The following is a 19,231-nucleotide window of genomic DNA, read 5'->3' as shown; positions in this document are numbered from 1 at the left end:
GTTTGCTCCTCGTGGCAATTAATGGCTGTAATCTGTTTGGCTGTGAAGGAAATGTGATGTGAACAGACACAAACAGGGAGCCGGGGTTAGTGAGGTGCCAGAGGAAAACGCAGAGGAGATATTTTGCATTTTATGTAGTTCACACATTTGCCCCTTAGCTGGAAAGTGAAGCACAAGTTTTCCATTCATTTTCTGTTTACTGAAAAACAGTTCATGTGGTAGAAATCAAAGATGTAGTTTACATAAAAAGTAAAATTATAATATTTACTCCCTAGAGTTGGGTATCAATAAACATTTCAATTTGATTTCGATTCGCCAGCTTTTTATTTTAGTTAAGTCTAAACTATTCAAATGAGTTTTGAATGATTAATTAAAAGGACTAACTCAAAAGGAGAAAACATGAATTTTTCTTGAATTAGACTACACTGGTTGTGGAGAAGGTTTTTGATTCAGCAAAATGAACCAGTTCATAAAAGTCCTGAATTGGACTAAACTGGCTTATTTTATTTTTTTTAATTCAACAAGAACAACCGATTCATAAGAATAATTTCTTAATGCATTGGACATTACTGGTTGGATGAAAAATATTTAATTGGTTCAAGTGAGTCTGTTTCAAGTGAGTCTGTTTGATATTTAACTACATTAAATGTTTTTGGTTCAACAGAAGGAACCAGTTCATTGCAAGTTTGACTATACTGGTTGCACTGAATGTTTTATGTTCACTAGAAAGGAAGGAAAATCAGACTACGAATGGTTTTGAAGGGTCAAAGTATTGTAGCATTGACTTTTAAATTAAATGTGTTGATTAAAGTACAGCTGGTGATTCCAGCTCATTTCAAATCATGGGTGTGATGCTTGAATCCAAATCTTTTGTTAACCTTGTGTTTGTACACAAATGAGTGAGCCACCTTAGAAATGTGTTGGAGTGTTTGAAAGCATTTGTTGTTGTGCCACCACTAACAGCCTGCCATTTGAGGCAGTTTAAGTTTGCCCTTTAAAGTCCTTAACCGAAAAGTCCCTGTGTGTGTGTCATTCCTGCCCCATACAGTCAGGTGACTCATAGTGACCTGTGTGTGTCTGTCTGTCTGTATGGACAGATATACACCCCTTACATACACTGTCTGGATCAACAGGCAAACCCAGACAGCACACACTCATCCACCGAGATCACACCAGCATTCCTCTGTGTGTAAGTGACATGACGTGGGGTTGTGCAGTCAAGGCTAAAATAGTTATACACTTGCTCCATTAGCTCTAGTACAGGTCACAGAACTGATTCACTGTATGTAGAGTGTAACAGAGGGGGAAAAAACATGGGACAAAGCTTTCACATTCTTTACTCACCCTGTTTAATTATTTTCATCTTACACTTTCTTTCTCTTTGACACTTTGACAGAGCATTGAAATAATGCTTTGCTGTGTTCATGTAGAAGGATACAAGCGGAGTAAATGGATAATCAAATTGGTCAAATTTGACTACTTGTAAATTTGAGCATTATCTTTATATGTTAAAATTCATTAAAAAATTTTTTAATAGATTTTAGCTTTGATGACAGCCATGAATTATGATTTGCTACTTGATATTTCTAGTCAGGGGCATTATAGAAATCATTTTGAATGTTACAGTTTAGGTTTTCCCAAAAGAGACTGGCTGTAAATTATTATTAACTATAAAAAAACCAAAACTTAATTCAGCACCATTAACATTATTAATTTGTAAGTTGTACTGTACATTTTAAATGTGTATATCTACACAATGACCAGTCACTATGCCTAAACCTTTTTTGTTTGTTTTGTTTTAGTTTTACTATGAATTTTAATTTTGTATATCTATGGTATGACCAGTCAAAACATCTAAAAAAATTTTTTTTCCTGTTTTGTTTTTTGGTTTGTTTTTGGTTTTTGTTTTTGTTTTGATTTGTTTTTTGTTTTGTGTTTTGTTTTGTTGTTTTTTGTTTTGTTGCTCTAGGTTGCCGTTTGGCATATAATGAACTATACTACTATACTACTTGGTAGTAAATCAATTTAATTATTCTTTCATAATAATAATAATAAGGTTGTTTTTTTTTAACCTTGATTAAGTTTTTATTGACATGCCTTGTATCTAAAAACACTTATCTATGGCGAATTCAATGTAAAACATGACCTCTCATGACTAATTGCTTTATTATTACAATAGATTTTGAAAGTCCTTTTTGCCTTGTATGAGTAGTTCTTCAAAAGCACAGTGTGTTTGGAAAAGTCAGTATATATTTGTTCTTATTTCCAGCCCTCAGATAAAAGATCCCGTTGTTTGTAATCCCAATTCACCTGAGTTGTTTCAGTGTTCTGACTTTACGAATAGAGACCCACAAACATCAACCCACAAACTCTTCCTATACCTCAACATGGTTTTCACACACTCTTTTACAGCTCGTTTGAATAGAATTTGAGGATGTATCTCTCCTTTGATCAGCCTCTGTGCTTTATCGCTCCTTTCTCCCCTCTATCCTTCCTTTTCTTCTGCTCTGCTCTGTGTAGTCACAACTCTTTCACATTTCCACACAAAGTCCAGCCAGGAGAAAAGACCCTTAGTCTTAAAAGCGGCCACAGACAATTGCACGAGCCTGACTGCACAAAAGCAACAGTAGTTATTCACAGTCTTCAGTCTCAGCAGGTAGACTTGCAGCTGGGTTTTAACAAACAGGATCCACACACACACACTCACAATAATAAAAGAGCCTGTCCATTGTATGTAGAGGAACTCCATGCATTCACTTCTATAAGATACTCTTTCAGTCGTCCCCAGTTAGTGTGTCCGACAATACAATAGCATTCAGTATGTGGCCATTACTGCTGACAATGACGAGGAACCATCTCATACGTCAAAGATCCAGTGGGATTGTTATCTGGATAGACATGCTCTTATTGGCTAGCTGGTGTAAGATGTAGATAATAGATAGAAATATAGTGATAATATAAATAAATATTATGAGACTACTAGAAAAATTCATTTTTTCTAATTATATCATCAGCTTTTATCAAGCTATTATCAAGTCTTTTTGGATAAGTTAGTTCACATGGTCTGTGTCTACTTGCTTTTCCAATCAGTGACCTAAAAATAGACCAAAAAATTTTATTCTAACATTGGTGTTTATTTATTAACTTATTTTGAAACATTATTATTATTATTATTATTATTATTATTATTATTATTATTATTATTATTATTATGTCTTAAATTTTGAAAAATCTATTATTGTTTACTTCCAAGTTTATTTATTTATTTTTACTTATGGATCCCCCTGCATATAAAAAAGTAAATATTAATGTTCATATTCATTTCAGAAATTAAAAATTGTTTTAATTTTAGATGATTAGTTCATGACATTAGTTTTAATAACCCTCATTTTTCTTTCAGGATGAACGTGAAGCCAGAGAAATGGTCAAAAGAGAGCAGGATGAAGCTTATCGCTTGTCTCTGGAGGCTGACCGTAAAAAGGTTTGGCAAGATATTAAATGTCCTTTTTTGCCCAGATTTCCTTTTTTTTGTTTGTTTGTTTGTTTGTTTTTCATTTATTTAAATTTTGATTTATTTTAATTTAATTTAGAAGTATAATGAAATATAAAGTTGCTGAATGATTGTGTAAAATTGTTATTGAGTTATTTTAGTATAGTGTGTTGCTAGTTAATGTGATTTATTTATTTTTTTTCAGAGAGAAGCGCAAGAGCGAGAAGAGGCAGAGCAAGTCCGTCAGGAGCGAATCAGGAAAGAGCAGGAGGAGGAACGAGAGGTGAGGTTTACTTTGAGTTTCACCGGTTTGGTGACTGTTTCAATAACACGGTTTATATGACAAGCTCTCAAAGGTTGGTGAACAGAAGAAAATTTGAGAATGACCCTAAATAATTCACCTTAAAAGCAGCACGATGCAGGCCATGTAATCATGATCCTTTTTCATTGTAAAAGAACTGGAATTCACAGAAATTTACTAGTTTCCTTGTTTTATTCTACGTAGAGCCCAGCGAAGCTTGGTTTACTTGCCAAATATGACTTATTTCCTGCACTATGTTGCAATTACTCTGCGTTACCAGTTAATTCCAGTTAACTGGTTCAAAAGAGCCATTAATGCTTTTGAAAACATCTTAAATCTTTAAAACCACTCTTTCTTCCACTGAAGCCGAAACAGTGAGCACAAAAATGACACCCATGCTTTAAGTCCAAATTTAAACCTGACAGTTTCACTCACATTGACATTTAATGTGTTTATGGATATTCTGTCACTTAAATGGGATTTCACGCCTCATAAGCCATAAAGCTTCATGTCCTGTCGTTACCACTCTCATCAAACACACAGTTTACATTGTAGCACAAATCACATACTTATTTGCAATCCGCCCGCGTACTCCTGCAGTGTTTGCGCTATCGCCCCGTATACAAGCTGTACAAAACGACAGGTGCACGTCAAAACACTGACACTCTCACAAAGACGGCATGAAAAAGTGTCACGGAAAGTTAAATCTCACCTGTAGATGTAGGAGAAAGCAAATATACCCCTTCCCTATCAGCTGATCAGCAGAATACAATACCACCGTATTAACATTCAAATTTATTACAGATGGTGCGGTTTAGCGCTCTTTCTAAAGACAGTTTGTGGCACAAAGTGTACTTGTTCATTTAGTGTGCTTACAAGTTCAACACACACTCTTTTTAATAAGATATTTGCTCACCAAAAACACAGAAAGCCACCACACCAGTGTCGCCAGATTATCGTCTGTTTATTCAGCAGGAAATACTAACCGGACCAGCTCAGGTGAAACTGCTATATGAGATAATTTGTCACTTTTAAGCTTCAACAAAAGCATGTAATTAGTTCAATCTCCTATTGCCATGGTACCATTCTTGTCAGGACGTGGTGTGTAGGCTACAGTATAGACCTTCAATCATATGATACCCTACAATAGCTCACTTTAGCTTCATTTAATGCTCGTCTTGGACAAAGCTTTTAATATGAGGCATATTGTGGAGAGGTAAACACAAAGACGGCCTGGAGGCGAAGTAATTGTGTCAGTCCTGTGTGTGTGTGTGTGTGAGCTGTTAACTCAGCAGCAGCCTTGTGTTTTAATGAGAGCAGGGTCTAAAGTTGTTCTCCTGCTGTCTGTAATGAACCCAAGGGGAGAAGAGGCTTGAAACACACACACACACACACACACACACACACACACACAGATAAAATCACCTGCAATAAACTCCAAATGACCGTTTTTTTTTTTTTCTTCCATGCTGAAACGTCACGCCTTTGGACGTGAATCTCCAAGCTGTGAAACGGGTGACATCTCTTTGATTCCTGCACCTTAGAGGTCACCCGTTACGTTTCATGCCATGGTTTGGATTCGCACACAATCGTAATTAACCTCTTGCTCTTGAAGGGAAAGATTAGATTCAAATGGCGTGCATACATTTTCTGTGATTTTCAGCAGCTGTTACAGTTCGGCCGTATGTGGCCTGCATGTATCTGCGTTTCTTTCCGTGCGTCATTTTTTGACGTTGTGTGTGTGTATAAACAAGGCTGTAAGATGCTCTCCACCTGGAGTCTATCCAAGCACGCGCGCACCCTCGCACACGCCCAAACCACAGCACCTCGGTGGGTCTGTGGCGACAATAGGCGCACTGGAGGGAAACAATCAGCAGAAGTGTATAGAGAAGTAGAGAGGGGAAATGCTCTGTGATTTGGACTCTTTTGTGACCCAGACAGTGCATGAAAGGCCGAGGGGGAGTGGTCATGTCATTATTCTCTGCCGTCAGGTGCTACACACACACTGTTTGTTTAGCGCAGTGAAAAGGATGCTCCTTAGTGTCTTTTGTGCGCAGGGACCAGGAAACACACAGACACATACATGCACACATACATCCCGAGCAGGGCTGGGGAGAGACGCCGTTCGCCCCCCCAGAGGGCTTTTTACACGCGGCCCCTACCTAAGGGAGCGGGGCCGGCACGCGCTCACACAAGCCACCTGCTGCTAATGAGCTACTGTTGTACACTTTGATGAAATATAATTGCATTATGGTGTGTAAATAAAGCCTGCGTGTTTTGTCACAGCATATGCTGCCCAGTGTCACAACAGGAACAACAAGCTGGAGCTGAAAAGCCCAGAGGAGCAGCAGGTCGTGCTCCGTGTCACTAGAGACGGCTCAATTCCCTCACCTCTCCTTCTTGCTTTCACTCTTGTTCTCTTTAAATTTGTATGCAACTTCTCATACACATTTCCCTCCCCGTCCCTCACTTTTCACCCATTGTGTTTTTATTTTTTTTACAGTGTGATATTTCTATGACGTGCAAAATGGAAAGATTCTTTTTTTTTTTTTTGTGGCACATTCAAGCTGTGATGGAGTGCTAAATTTAGGACCTTTGACGCATGACTTGCGTGCTGCATTTTCATAAGATCCATGCATATATATGTTATGTGGTACAGTAGTGTGGTTTTATAGCCATTTTAATATTAAATGAGCTTTAAACCTTCACATTCAAAAGAGAAGATTTATAAAGTGGTTAGTTCATGAGATGCATATGAGATAGGATTGTTTTGCCATAATGTTACCATTTTGCTGTCCCCTGTGCAGGCTATCCGTCTCTCATTGGAGCAGGCCCTGCCACCAGAGCCCAAAGAGGAGGGCGGAGAGCCAGTCAGCAAGCTGCGCATCCGGACGCCAAGCGGCGAGTTTTTGGAAAGGCGGTTCCTGGGCAGCTGTAAACTCCAGGTCCTGTTTGACTTTATCGCCTCCAAGGGCTACCCATCCGACGAGTTCAAACTGCTCACCACCTTTCCACGCAGAAATGTGAGTTCACACATGCACACAAACATTTACTATAGATTTATGTAGTTTTCAAATAAATGTCTTCGAATTTCTATGCATTTTGACCCTAAAATAATCCTTAAATTTACAATAAAACTTTTTAGACTGTTTAAAATACGAGTTAAAATGAATATGAATAAATGCATAAATTTACACTTATAATTTCTTAAAATGACATATTAGCGCTATATATATATATATATATATATATATATATATATATACACACACACACACACACACACATATATATATATATATATATATATGACCCAATAGATACTTTTTATATTATATATTTATATATATTATATATAATATATATATAAATATATATATTATTATTTATATATTATTATATGTATTTAAATTAATTTAAATTATATATAATTAATTTTGTTTATTTTAACTGTATATGTTAATATATATATATATATCTTTTAAAACATAATTAATATTAAAATGATGAATAATAATATTTTTATTATTATATAATGCTTAATATATTTTATATAGTGTGTATATCACTAATGTATTATTCTTCTTATTATTGTGTATTTATGAATCACATTTTTTCTTTAAAGGATATTGTTTAAAAAAAAAGAAGCATTGTTTATATATTTTTAGCTATTATTTTTAACTACTGAGGACATTTTTCTGCAAATTTGGGTGCAAATAACTAGAGTAGCACATGTATATCATAATGATATCGGTCATGACTATTAACCCCACTCATAACAGCTATTATAAGTACCCAAGTGCCCACATAGTCCTGGAACACCCGCCTCCTTCCTGTTCAATATATTTTCTGTGGGCAACTTTCCCCATGCTGGAACATGACTGATATTAGTCTAGAGCCCCACTGATGGTGAATATCTTTTAATTCCTGTCCATCTGCGGTGCACTAATAACTGTGTGTGCCTGCGTGTGTGTGTGCAAAAAGTGTGTGTGAGTGTTACAGCTCAGCAGGAAAAATAGAGTGTATAATTGGCTAGTTAATCCCAGCGTGTGGCAGAAGTTTGTTGCTCATCTTTATGTGTGTGTGTGTGTACTGTACAAGTCCACAGATAGTCACACACCTGCACATTAATTAAAAGCCATGCCTGGTTAATTAGTATTTCTTTTCCTCTTGTGTATTTTATTTTTCCCTTTTTTTATTTATTTTTTACATCTATCTACAAGTGCATAAATAATTTATGGAATATTAATTGCCGTCCTCAGAAGCAGAAAGGTGCACTGGCTACTCACAGATACAGTCAGCAGTTCTTTTTCCTGTGTGTGTTTGCGTCATTAAAGTGCTGCGTTTGTGCACTCTGCAGCAGGTAGATAACAAGCTCTGCTCTTAACGACCTGACTAATTAACAGCATGGAAACAGAAATGGGCTTTCCATTAATCAAGAGATGTGCGCAGGCCTGCCCAGACAGCATGTCATCCAATACCTTTGGGGACCAGCGCTAAGGCCCCCAACAAACTCACAATTTTAAACACACGCACAAAATGCCTTATTGTGCTCATAAACACTCAACGTCCACCTTAAACACTCCTACTTGGGCAGCCTCACACCCAACAAATACCATTTCACACGTTGTATTGCATTTATTCACAGTCTCTGTTTGGAAATCAAAAGAGAATCGAATTGCGTGTTTCTGCGGAGGGTGAAATGTGTATCCAGCAAAAGGAGGGAGGAAAAAAGCAGGAAAAACAGGCTGTGTTTGTGACTGTGACTACAGTGCTTGAGTTTAATCCTCTCTCTCTTTCTCTCTCTCTCTCTGTCTTTTCTAATTAAAATCATCTCTGCCACAGACTCGCTCTATCCCTCCCACAGGATTAGGCCATGAGCACTATTGCATTTGTAATTCTGCACAAATGTTTAAACTTCATCTCTCTCTCTCCAAGCTACCCCCCACCCCCACGCATCCAAAACCAAGATAATTGCCAGCAATAAGAGAGTGATTAAACAGAGGAGTTTAGAAAGAGAGAGATGGAAAAGTGTCTGAAGGCTTTTGTTTCATTTGCGGCCTGCGAGGGTTGTGTTTGTCAGTTTGTTTGTTCTTTTCTTCTCTTTGATGGACAGATCCAATGCACCTGCACTCTTCTGAGCGAGAGCGTGAGGAAGGATTAGAAAAGCAGCCTCAGGATTCCCTTTCTATTCATAACACTCATTAATGTCATGGCACAGTCACATTGCCACTCACACCAGCGCTTAGGGGACCTCCAATCATCTGACGAGTTCTTTTTGTTTTCTGTTGTTTTTTTTAAAGTTATCCAACTCGGGATACATGAGGATCTCTTGGATGAGTAATCTAATCTCATGTGTGTTGCTTGTAGAACGGTGCTTCTCAGCTGGTGGGTTCTGACCCAGAAATGAGTAACAGGTCTGTTCGGAATAGAGAAAACAAAGCTAAATGCAAATAATTAAATGAAACTAACCATGAAATGAAGATGAATGAGCTTGGCAACTTTTTCTATAAAAATTCATAAAAAAATTCATAAAAGGTTGTATAATTTTGTTAATGTTTATAATTGAAATATACAATATATTTAGCCCTAACTTATATAACCTAGCCCTAAACAATACACAGAAAGGCTGAATATGCAGAATATTTATAATTGTAATATGCAATATAATATTTATATAATATAATGCACATCTGTCTATCTATCTGTCTGTCTGTCTGTCTGTCTGTCTGTCTGTTTGTCTATCTCTATCTCTATCTATCTGTCTGTCTCTCTCTCTCTCTCTCTATGTATATATATATATATATATATAGATATATATATATATATATATATATATATATATATATATATATATATATATATATATAATGTTATATTGTATATGATGTTATAAATATTTATTTATTATATATATATATCACTTAAAGAATAGACAGAAATGCAGAATATGCAAAATATTTAAAATTGAAATGTACACTATAATATTAATATTGTAATATATACAATATAAATTGCATGTGTGTAGATAGATAGATAGAACCTGTTTAAACATTAGACAGTATTGAAATGCAATAAATAAACAGATTAATATACATTAATACACACACACACACACACACACACATATATATGTATGTATATATTAGTGCTGTTAACCAATTAATCGTGATTAATCGCATCCAAAATAAGTTTTTGTTCAAATAGTATATGTGTGTTCAATGTGTATATTTAATATGTATGTATAAATACACACCCATGCGTGTATATACTGTATTTAAGAAAAATGTTACATTTATGTTAAATATATTTATATATAATATAAATTATGTGAATATAAATATATACATGTAGCTATTTTCTAAATATATACTGTGTGTGTATTTATATATACATAAATATACACAGTACACAGATATATTATGTAAAAAAAAAAAAACTTCTACTTTTGATGCGATTAATTGTTTGACCGCACTAGTATATATACATACAGTGCTGTTTGAATGTTTGAAAACCCTTTAGAATTTTCTATATTTTTGCATAAATATGACCCAAAACATAATTAGATTTTCACACAAATCCTGAAAGTAGTCAAAAATATATACTTTGTAATTTATTTATTGAGAAAAATGATCCGGTGTTTAAATATTTGTTAGTGGCAAAAGTATGTGAATCTTTGCTTTCAGTATCTGGTGTTGACCCCCTTTAGCAGCAATATCTGCAAGTAACATTTCTTGCTTTTGTCTTCCTGCACAGCAGTTTGTAGGAATTTTAGCCCATTTCTCAGTACAGAATTATTTCAACTCCGTGATTTCTTGGTGGCTTTCCTCCTATGAACTGCTTGCTTCAGGACCTTCCACAAAATTTCAATTGGATTAAGGTTCGGAATTTGACTCAGTCATTCCAAAACATTAACTTTGTTCTTCTTTAACCATTCTATGGTAGAATGACTTGTGTGCTTGGGGTTGTTGTCTTGCTGCATGACCCACTTTCTCTTGAGATTCAGTTCTCGGACAGATGTCCTGACATTTTCCTTCAGATTTTGCAGGTATAATTCAGAATTCATTGTTCCATCAATGATGCCAAGTCATCCTGGACCAGATGCAGCAAAACATGCCCAAACCATGATACTACCACCACCATGTTTCACAGATGGGATAAAGTTCTTATGCTGAAATGCAGTGTTTTCTTTCTCCAAACATAACGCTGCTCATTTAAACCAAAATATTCTATTTTGGTCTCATCCATCCTCAAAACATTTCTCCAGTATTCCTCTGGCTTGTCCACATGATCTTTAGCAAACTGCAGATGGGCAGCAATGTTCTTTTTTGGAAAGCAGTGGCTTTCTTCTTGCGACTCTGCCATGGACACCATGGTTGTTCAGTGTTCTCCTGATGATAGGCTCATGAACATTAACATTAGCCAATGTGAGAAAGGCCTTTAGTTGCTTAGAAGATAGCCTGCAGTCCTTTGAAACCTAGTGGACTTTTACACGTCTTGCCTTTAGAATGTTCTGTGTTGGTGGAGCACTCCTGGGGAGGGTAACAGTGGTCTTGAATTTCCTCCATTTGTACACAATCTGTCTGACTGTGAATTGGTGGAGTCCAAACTCTTTAGAGGTGGCTTTGTAACCTTTTCTAGCCTGAAGAACAACACCAACTCTTTTTCTGAGGTCCTCAGAGGTCCCATTTGTTTGTGCCATAATACACTTCCACAAACATAAAACTTTGATAGATTCCTGTTCTTTAAATAAAACAGGCTACGCACTGACACCTGATAGTCATCTCACTGATTAAAAACACCTCTGAACAGATGGACTCTAATTTCACCTTCAAATTAACAGCAAATTAAAATCCTAGAGATTCACATACTTTTGCCGCTCACAGATATGTAATATTGGATCATTTTCCTGAATAAATAAATGACAAAGTACATATTTTTATATCATTTGTTTGATTGGGTTCTCTGTCAACTTTCAGGACTTGCATGAAAATCTGATTATTTTTTGGGTTATATTGATGCAGAAATATAGATAATTCTAAAGGGTTCACAAACTATCAAGCAGCACTGTGTATATATGTATATATATACACATATATATTATATATATATAATATATGTTATACATATATGTATATGCGTGTCAGCTTTTTTGTTTACATAATTGCAATACTATATATTATAATTTCTAATATAATGTATAATATAAAAATGTATGTATTGTATATTTATAAAGTGTGGCTTACAGGGCACTTTTTATTATTCACCTTTATAAATCTTTTGGGCTCATCGTGTGATGTCCAAAGTCTGGTTCACCAGACCAAACCAGTTGCAAAACCACTGCTTGATAAAACATCTGTTTCTTTCTACCCTCAGAGAGCCATTTGGATGTGTAGTTTCACATCTTTTACGTCAGCGCCTGGCCTGTCTGTGCAGTTTGCGTTGGCTTCTTGCCTTTAGACCCCCCCTTAGCATCTCGTGGTAATGCTAAAGACAAGCAGGGAGCCAGAACTGACTTCTCCCCAGAAGTGGGAACCCTCCTTCCCCCCTCCGTCTCCACCCTCGGCCGGCCCTTAGCAGAGTCTTACTCCAACACTGCGAACGCTAACGCCCTCACCGCTCCTGCAGGCAGATAATGATCTCCCACCGCTTTCCTAATTGGCCAAATAAACACTCTACAACACAGCGCTAACACAGACCTGGCTATTGCGTTTTAATTAATGGTGGAGGACCCTAAATGGCTTCATTAGAACCGTTGTTTCAGCTGTATATTTGTTTTTCTTTTTATGTTGGTTTGCTTTTTTCCCTTTTCTTTTTTCCGTCTGTTTAGAAAACCACATCTTATGTGTCTGGTCTTTATTTTCCTTCTCTCTTAGCCTGCTCTCTTATTGCGGGTCCTTTTATTAGTGCTAATGAATGGCAATATTTATTTGCCTGGCTTTCAAAGAGGAGATATTCAGTTTAAACAAGTCTCACTACGAATCAGCGAGGACTGGCATTCAGCTTATTACTAATTTGCTTTAAATGTTTTGCCTTCATGATTCGGAAGCCAGACCTTTCTTAAAACCTGTGTGTTCTTAAATTATAATAATGCCTTCGCGTAGTTTACTTTGCAGCGGCCTGGTAATATACACCTGCTTTATGATGAAACTCTGTATTGTCATTTTAATTAGTTTTTACTGTGTTATTGATCAGGTTAATCCTTAAGTATACTAATAATGAAATTAATTAAACTGAACTAGCAGCTGCAAGTGACATCAGTTAATAATGCTCTGAGACATTCAGCTTTTATTTTGTTTTCCGGTGAACTCCGCATTGATTCCCTCAGGACTTTTCAAATAGTCTGCTTGTAGAAATGTACACAGGACAGTCAGTGATGCAAATGAATTTTCTTTGTGTTCTTTTTCTTTTTAATTTAAAAGTACTGCTCAAATTTCACATGAAGACATATTTACACTAACAGTGCTGGTGAATTTTCCCTTCAGCTGCACTTTTTAAAAATTATTATTGTGTATAATATAGAAGTTAATTGTACTATTTATTATAAGTTCCACAATATTTGGGCCTAAATCTTTACATTTAGCCTTTAGTTGCCTTTGTTTTTTTTTATTAACTATTATTTTTTGTACACTACCAATCAAAAGTTTGAGTAAGATTTTCTTTTTTAAATACTACTACTACTACTACTACAACAACTAATAATACTTTAATTCAGCAAGGATGCAGTAAATTGTTCAAAAAGCATCACTAAAGAAATTTTTAATCTTACAAATGCTTTCCTCTTGAAATTCATATTAATCATAGAATTCTAAAAAAAATGTAGCATGGTTTTCATGGATGCATGACATTGCTTTCAAAACTGATTAAAAAAATGGTTCTTGAGTACTAAATCAGAATATTAGAATGATTTCTGAAGGATCATGTGACACGATGCTGGAGTAAGGGCTTAAAATTCCGCTTTGCCATCACAGGAATGAATTACATTTTAAATGGATTAAAAGTAATAATATTTTACAATATTTACTGAATGTATTGGTCAAATAAGGGCAGTCTCGATAAACATAAGAAACTTTCTTTCAAAAACATTAAAACATGGCACCAAACTTTTGAACGGTAGTGTACATTCAACTTTTTTGTTACTTTTTTTGCTCCTTTTCAATGGCCTGTTAAATCATTCATCGTTCCACTTAGGGCTCAGAAGTCGAGTAGCACTTGGAGAGCAGGATTCCCTCTCTCTCTCTTTTCCTGTGGTCATCTGTCCTGTGTTTGTTTGGTGACTGTGTGGGGCCGTTGAAGATGAGTGTGTTAAAGGTTTAACAGGATTACCTGCCATCAACATCATCAAGGCCCAAAGAAAACAGCCGCCTGGGCCTCTCCTCCTTCGCACAGCTACTTCTTGCTTTAATAAACCTCTTCAGGATTACGCTGATATGAGTCTCCACACTCTTCAAATGATCTTTTTTCTTCTTCTGTTTACTTTGGCCGTCGGAGAACGTATTGTTCATCAGTGGAGATCACACTACCCAGGCACGTTTGAATTCATTTGGTCTTAACGTCCCCCGCCGGTGCACTGCGGGTTAAGGTTGTCAGTCAGGGGGGTTGTAATCGTGCTTTAATTTTATGAGACTGCGTGAGTGTGTGTTTGTGTGTCAGTCGAGGTGTTAGAAGTACAAGTGCAATCGCTGTTGCATAGCGAATTCTAATTTAATTCAGAAGGGCCAAACAGAAGGTTTCTGAAGAAACTAACAAGTGCTGGGAAAAGAGCGAGGGAGTGAGAGCAAGAAAAGAGCGAAAGACAAGGAGAGTGGAGGAAAGCAACAGCTTTGTTTGTTGACAGATGCTTCTCCTCTTATGGTCTGTTAATTGGATAACAATGTAAACAGTCACCCATGGCATCTGTCTCCTGCCATTGGAGTGCCACCTTGTTTCTCTCATTCCCCTTTAAAAGAGAACAGTCATCAACACAAACACGCACACACATCTGCGCCACCCTAGAACCTCATTTACTTCTACCTGATGCTGTGGTGTTATAGCAGGTTTTCGGGTTAATTTCCATTGGAAGTTTTTCTTAAGTGCTCGTATGAAAGAAAGGAAGGCATCCTGGTGGGAGCGACGTGTTTTTACGACATCTTACTACCCCCTCCTGTGCCCTCAGGTCAGATTGAAAAACAAAAGGCATAAGTCACACACTAAAATGAGGTTTGGGGCAACACCGCTAATGTGCTGAAGCGGGTGTGATATCTGCCAAACCCGCCGATAATACGCTGTCACTTTGAACTTAGTGTTGTCTGTGCAGTGCTTCATGTCAGGTGTGTCCCAACGAGGCCTTTACCTCAAAACATTTCATTTTTTAATGTAAAATTTGTTTTTTAGACATTAGAATTATTGTTTTTGTTATGGAGCAGAATTCTGCCTTTAAAGTATGTTTCAAGTTAAATAAAATGTATTGACAACATATGTGTGTAATTGTGTGTAATTAAGTATCAAAAATTAACAATGAAAAGTACTTTTTATTAATCTTGATTGTTAATTTCTACTTATACTAATGTTTGAAAGTTGGATTTTTTAATTAAAATTTTTTTCAGCAAGGATGTATTTCAACAAAAGCGACTGTAAAGACTTTTAAATTGGTACAAAAAAATCTCAAATAAATGCTGTTTTTTTTTTTTGTTCTATTTATCAAAGAATCCTTAAAAATAATCTGTTGCAGTTTCCAGAAAAATATTAGGCAGCACAGCTCATTTCAAAATTACACACAATCAAGCACAAGCACAAAATCAGCATATTAGTATGATTTCTAAAGAGTCATGTGACACTGAAGCCTGGAGTAATGTCTGCTGAAAATTCAGCTTTGGCATCACAGGAATAAATAATATATTAAAATATAAAACTGTTATTTTAAATTGTAATATTATTTCACAATATTACTGTTTTTACTGTATTTTTGATCAAATAAATGTAGCCTTTGTGAGTGTAAGAACGCTTTCAATAATGTAAAAAGTCCCCCAAAATTTTGAACAGTACTACATACATTTTTAGCTATTTATGTAAATTAACATTAATGAACAATAGTATAATTATTATTAAAGTCAATCTGTGCTGTAAATGCTGTACAAATTGCTATTCATGATTTCATGAATGTATAATGCACTCATATATATATATATATATATATATATATATATATATATATATATATATATATATATATATATATATATATACACACACATATGGGGCATGCTGCCAGTTATCACAGAAAATTATTTTAATTATTTTTCTTTAGTTTCTCAAAAAGGACTTTACAGAGCTTTTTCTCGTTATTGTGGCAAAAAATGAGTAGGCATTTTGATTTGGGCCAGTAAGAAAAGCACCCATGACACCTTAGAAACCATGAAATATGGAATGGTTTTGAGATTTAATAACAATTTTTCAGTATGTTGCATATATTCTTTTTATTCCATCAGTTTTGTAATATTGTCCAATGTCCTGACTGCTTTAACAGAAATAACACTATACACAGCTTTATTCTCTGACCCCGCGACCTTCCAGTCCAGCTGCTTTCAGCTCTGTGTTTTAATTACAAACACGTAGAGCTGGAGGGTTCTATTGAGGAGAGAATAGGCCTTAATCAGAGCCCTGTCACCAAGCTGCAGTTAAGCCCCTGTCCTGAGCACTGTGGCCGTACGATGTGTGGACACCCAGGTGTGAGCAAAGGCCCCGTGTAACAAGAGAATGCTCTGCTATTAGCTCACTACAATACAGCCATCATCTCCCGCTCTCCTTTTCTCTCTCTGCGCAGGATCGCAAGCCGCTTACACAAGCGCTAGTCACTCCTCATCGGCTGGGAAAATCCCTGAACCGAGATGTGGATGATAGTCTAGTCAACACAAATGTCAGTTAGTTTGCTGTTAAAAGTGTGGCCAGTGATTGCATTGCTCTTGGATAATGAAGTCGGGCTTCACTCATGGAGATTATTAGTGGCTGATGAGTTCTCACCCCATTGCTATTGTGTTTGGTTTGGATCGGACCATTTGCGATAACAAACAGCTACTATCCCAAGGGGAAACAGGACACGTACCTCACACGGGGACATTATCGCATTACAGCGTTAACCAATGACATCAGAAGGCTAGACCCCACACATCGCTTAGTTTAGGAGGAATGGCCAGACTTAACCTGCACACCTCATGAACTGTTTTTTTACAATCTTAATATTGCAATAATGGCCCGTTCATAACAAGAGCAAAAGATTACTGTAATGATAACTATATTAGCATCCATAAGGCGTTCAGTTAATTGTAAGTGCATCCTGCAGTTCTGTCATCTGCCACTTGAAACGCTTGAGCTCTTTAAAAAAAGATGGATTCTGAGTGTTTTTAGCATTCATCAGCTGGAAAAAAGTGATTCTTTCTGAAAGTGATTCCAACTATATCATTCATCTGTGATTTTATTGTTACAGTTTTGATGTGGATTATGGAAGCTTGTTTCCACTATAAGATTTAAATAAAAATAAAAAAACACTCAAAAAAGGTAACTGACTTTTTTTTTCTCAGAAATGCAAGATATAAGCTGAAAAAAATCATAATTGCGAGATAACTTGCATTTTTGAGAATAAAGTTAGAATTTTGAGATATAAACTTGCATTTACAAGAAAATAAAATCATAATTGTGTGATTAAAAAGTTGCAATAACCCATTTTTTTTTATTCTGTAGCAGAACCAAAAAGTCAGAATTGTGAGATATAAACAAACAAACAAAAAAAACCTCAATTGCGAAAAGGGTTCTGAGTTTATATATTGCATTTTGGACACTTTTTCAGAGTATATTCTAACTTTTTTTTTTTTCTCAGAATTGAAAGTCCACATAGTAAGAGGAAAAAGTCACAATTAATTTTTTTTTTTTTTCTTTTTTATCCCATAGCGGAAACAGGCTTCCATACTATTCACTTGTAGTTATGATGTATGTATGCAGTTGTGCTGTTGAACTTTGTAATGCTTTAAGGATTTGTTTGTCTATTGTTACTTTTTTGTATTTTTTTTGCTATTTTGCTTGCTGTAAGGTGACCTTGGGAGTTTACAAAGGCGCCATTAAATAAAATGCATTTTTATTTTTTTATTATTCTTTTCAAAGCGACCTATTATGCCCCTTTTTACAAGATGTTAAATAAGTCTCTGATGTCCCCAGAGTGTGTATGTGAAGTTTTAGCTCAAAATACCCCCACAGATACGTCGTTATAGTCATCCTCCTCGGTGTTAGTGGGTCTTAAAATTTACTTTTTATTCCTTGAGCATTGAAAAACATCTCAAATTTGCTTTTTTTTTTCTCCATCTCTTCCCAGATAACGCAGATAGACCCAGCGTGGAGTCTGGTGGAGGCTAAACTCTTCCCTCAGGAGACCCTGTTCCTGGAGGCCAAAGAGTAGGACTGATTTGTGACGTGCTGAGGCGAACAAGAAAATAAGCAAAGAACTTTTAGCATGATGTCCACAGCAACCAGACACACACCCACATACACACAAGCCTTCACACACTATCACACAGTGCGTTGTATATGAATGCTGAGTGTACATTTTATGCACACGGTGGCCTTCACAAGCACATGGATAAACGATCACTCTCCTCCCATAACTGCAGTGTAATGTTCTTTTTCCATCCAAAATGTAAGGTAACCGAAAAGAAAAAAACAAGCAGAGGTGTGGAAGTCTAAAATATTCAGCCTCACAGACAAGGACTTCTCACTGCGGCTGTGTTTTAGACATGTTTTGTGTTGAAATGAGACAAAAAATATAAATTAAAAAAATGACAAATAAATAAAAGTCATACAAAGAGACATTTCCTGGAGAACGCTGGACCATTTCCTTTCCCAAGGTTCTCAGAGTCCCTGATTCCCAGCACAGCCCTGGACAGCCCACAATCTCAGCTTCTTCCTTATACCTAAAATGATTATATTTGGTTAATTAATACTTGTTTATTTTTCTCACTTTCCCTCCATTTTTAAGTTTGATGCTGTATTAGATTTAGGTTAATATACATTATATAAAGAATATATGAACATGCATGTGTCTTGCCACTCTACATTTATTTTAACCTTCATGTGTGGGTGACTATATCGTCATGACATCATCAAACCATCACATGGCCTCATGACTGCTAAGGTAAATTTAAAGGATTCTTACATTATTTATGTAATGTCCTTCCAAAGTTGCATGAGTGTTTTCCAAACAGAAATTATGAAACACTGTTCTGAGGACCATTTGAATGATGATTTGATCTTCAAAAATGACGCAAGCATCATAAACATGGTCGATATGATTTGTGTGCTGTATAGCAAGTCTTCTATAGACATATAAGTAATGTTTAAATGAAAATCTTGGTCTATCATGGTGGGGTATAATAATGTTTGATTCATTTTTGATTTGTTAATGAATCGGACAGAGC

The 19,231-nt window shown here is 36.0% G+C and overlaps 1 protein-coding gene across 3 annotated transcripts in view; it reads left to right on the top strand.

The window, feature by feature from the left end:
• faf1 (Fas (TNFRSF6) associated factor 1) overlaps nucleotides 1–18,849 on the top strand; it is a 68,826-nt gene extending 49,977 nt beyond the window's left edge. For all 3 annotated transcript variants that reach the window (XM_042729556.1, XM_042729555.1, XM_042729554.1), the window contains 4 exons: nucleotides 3,401–3,481; nucleotides 3,696–3,773; nucleotides 6,599–6,814; nucleotides 18,133–18,849. In XM_042729556.1, the coding sequence (XP_042585490.1) occupies nucleotides 3,401–3,481; nucleotides 3,696–3,773; nucleotides 6,599–6,814; nucleotides 18,133–18,216 (459 nt within the window). In that variant the 3' untranslated portion in view covers nucleotides 18,217–18,849. The remainder of the gene's footprint in view (nucleotides 1–3,400; nucleotides 3,482–3,695; nucleotides 3,774–6,598; nucleotides 6,815–18,132) is intronic.
• Nucleotides 18,850–19,231: the final 382 nt, after the last annotated feature.

Source organism: Cyprinus carpio, chromosome B8, assembly GCF_018340385.1.
Source record: "Cyprinus carpio isolate SPL01 chromosome B8, ASM1834038v1, whole genome shotgun sequence".
Classification (NCBI taxonomy): domain Eukaryota; kingdom Metazoa; phylum Chordata; class Actinopteri; order Cypriniformes; family Cyprinidae; genus Cyprinus; species Cyprinus carpio.
The sequence above is the reverse complement of the archived record's forward strand: the minus strand, read 5'-3'. Positions and strand labels throughout refer to the sequence as shown.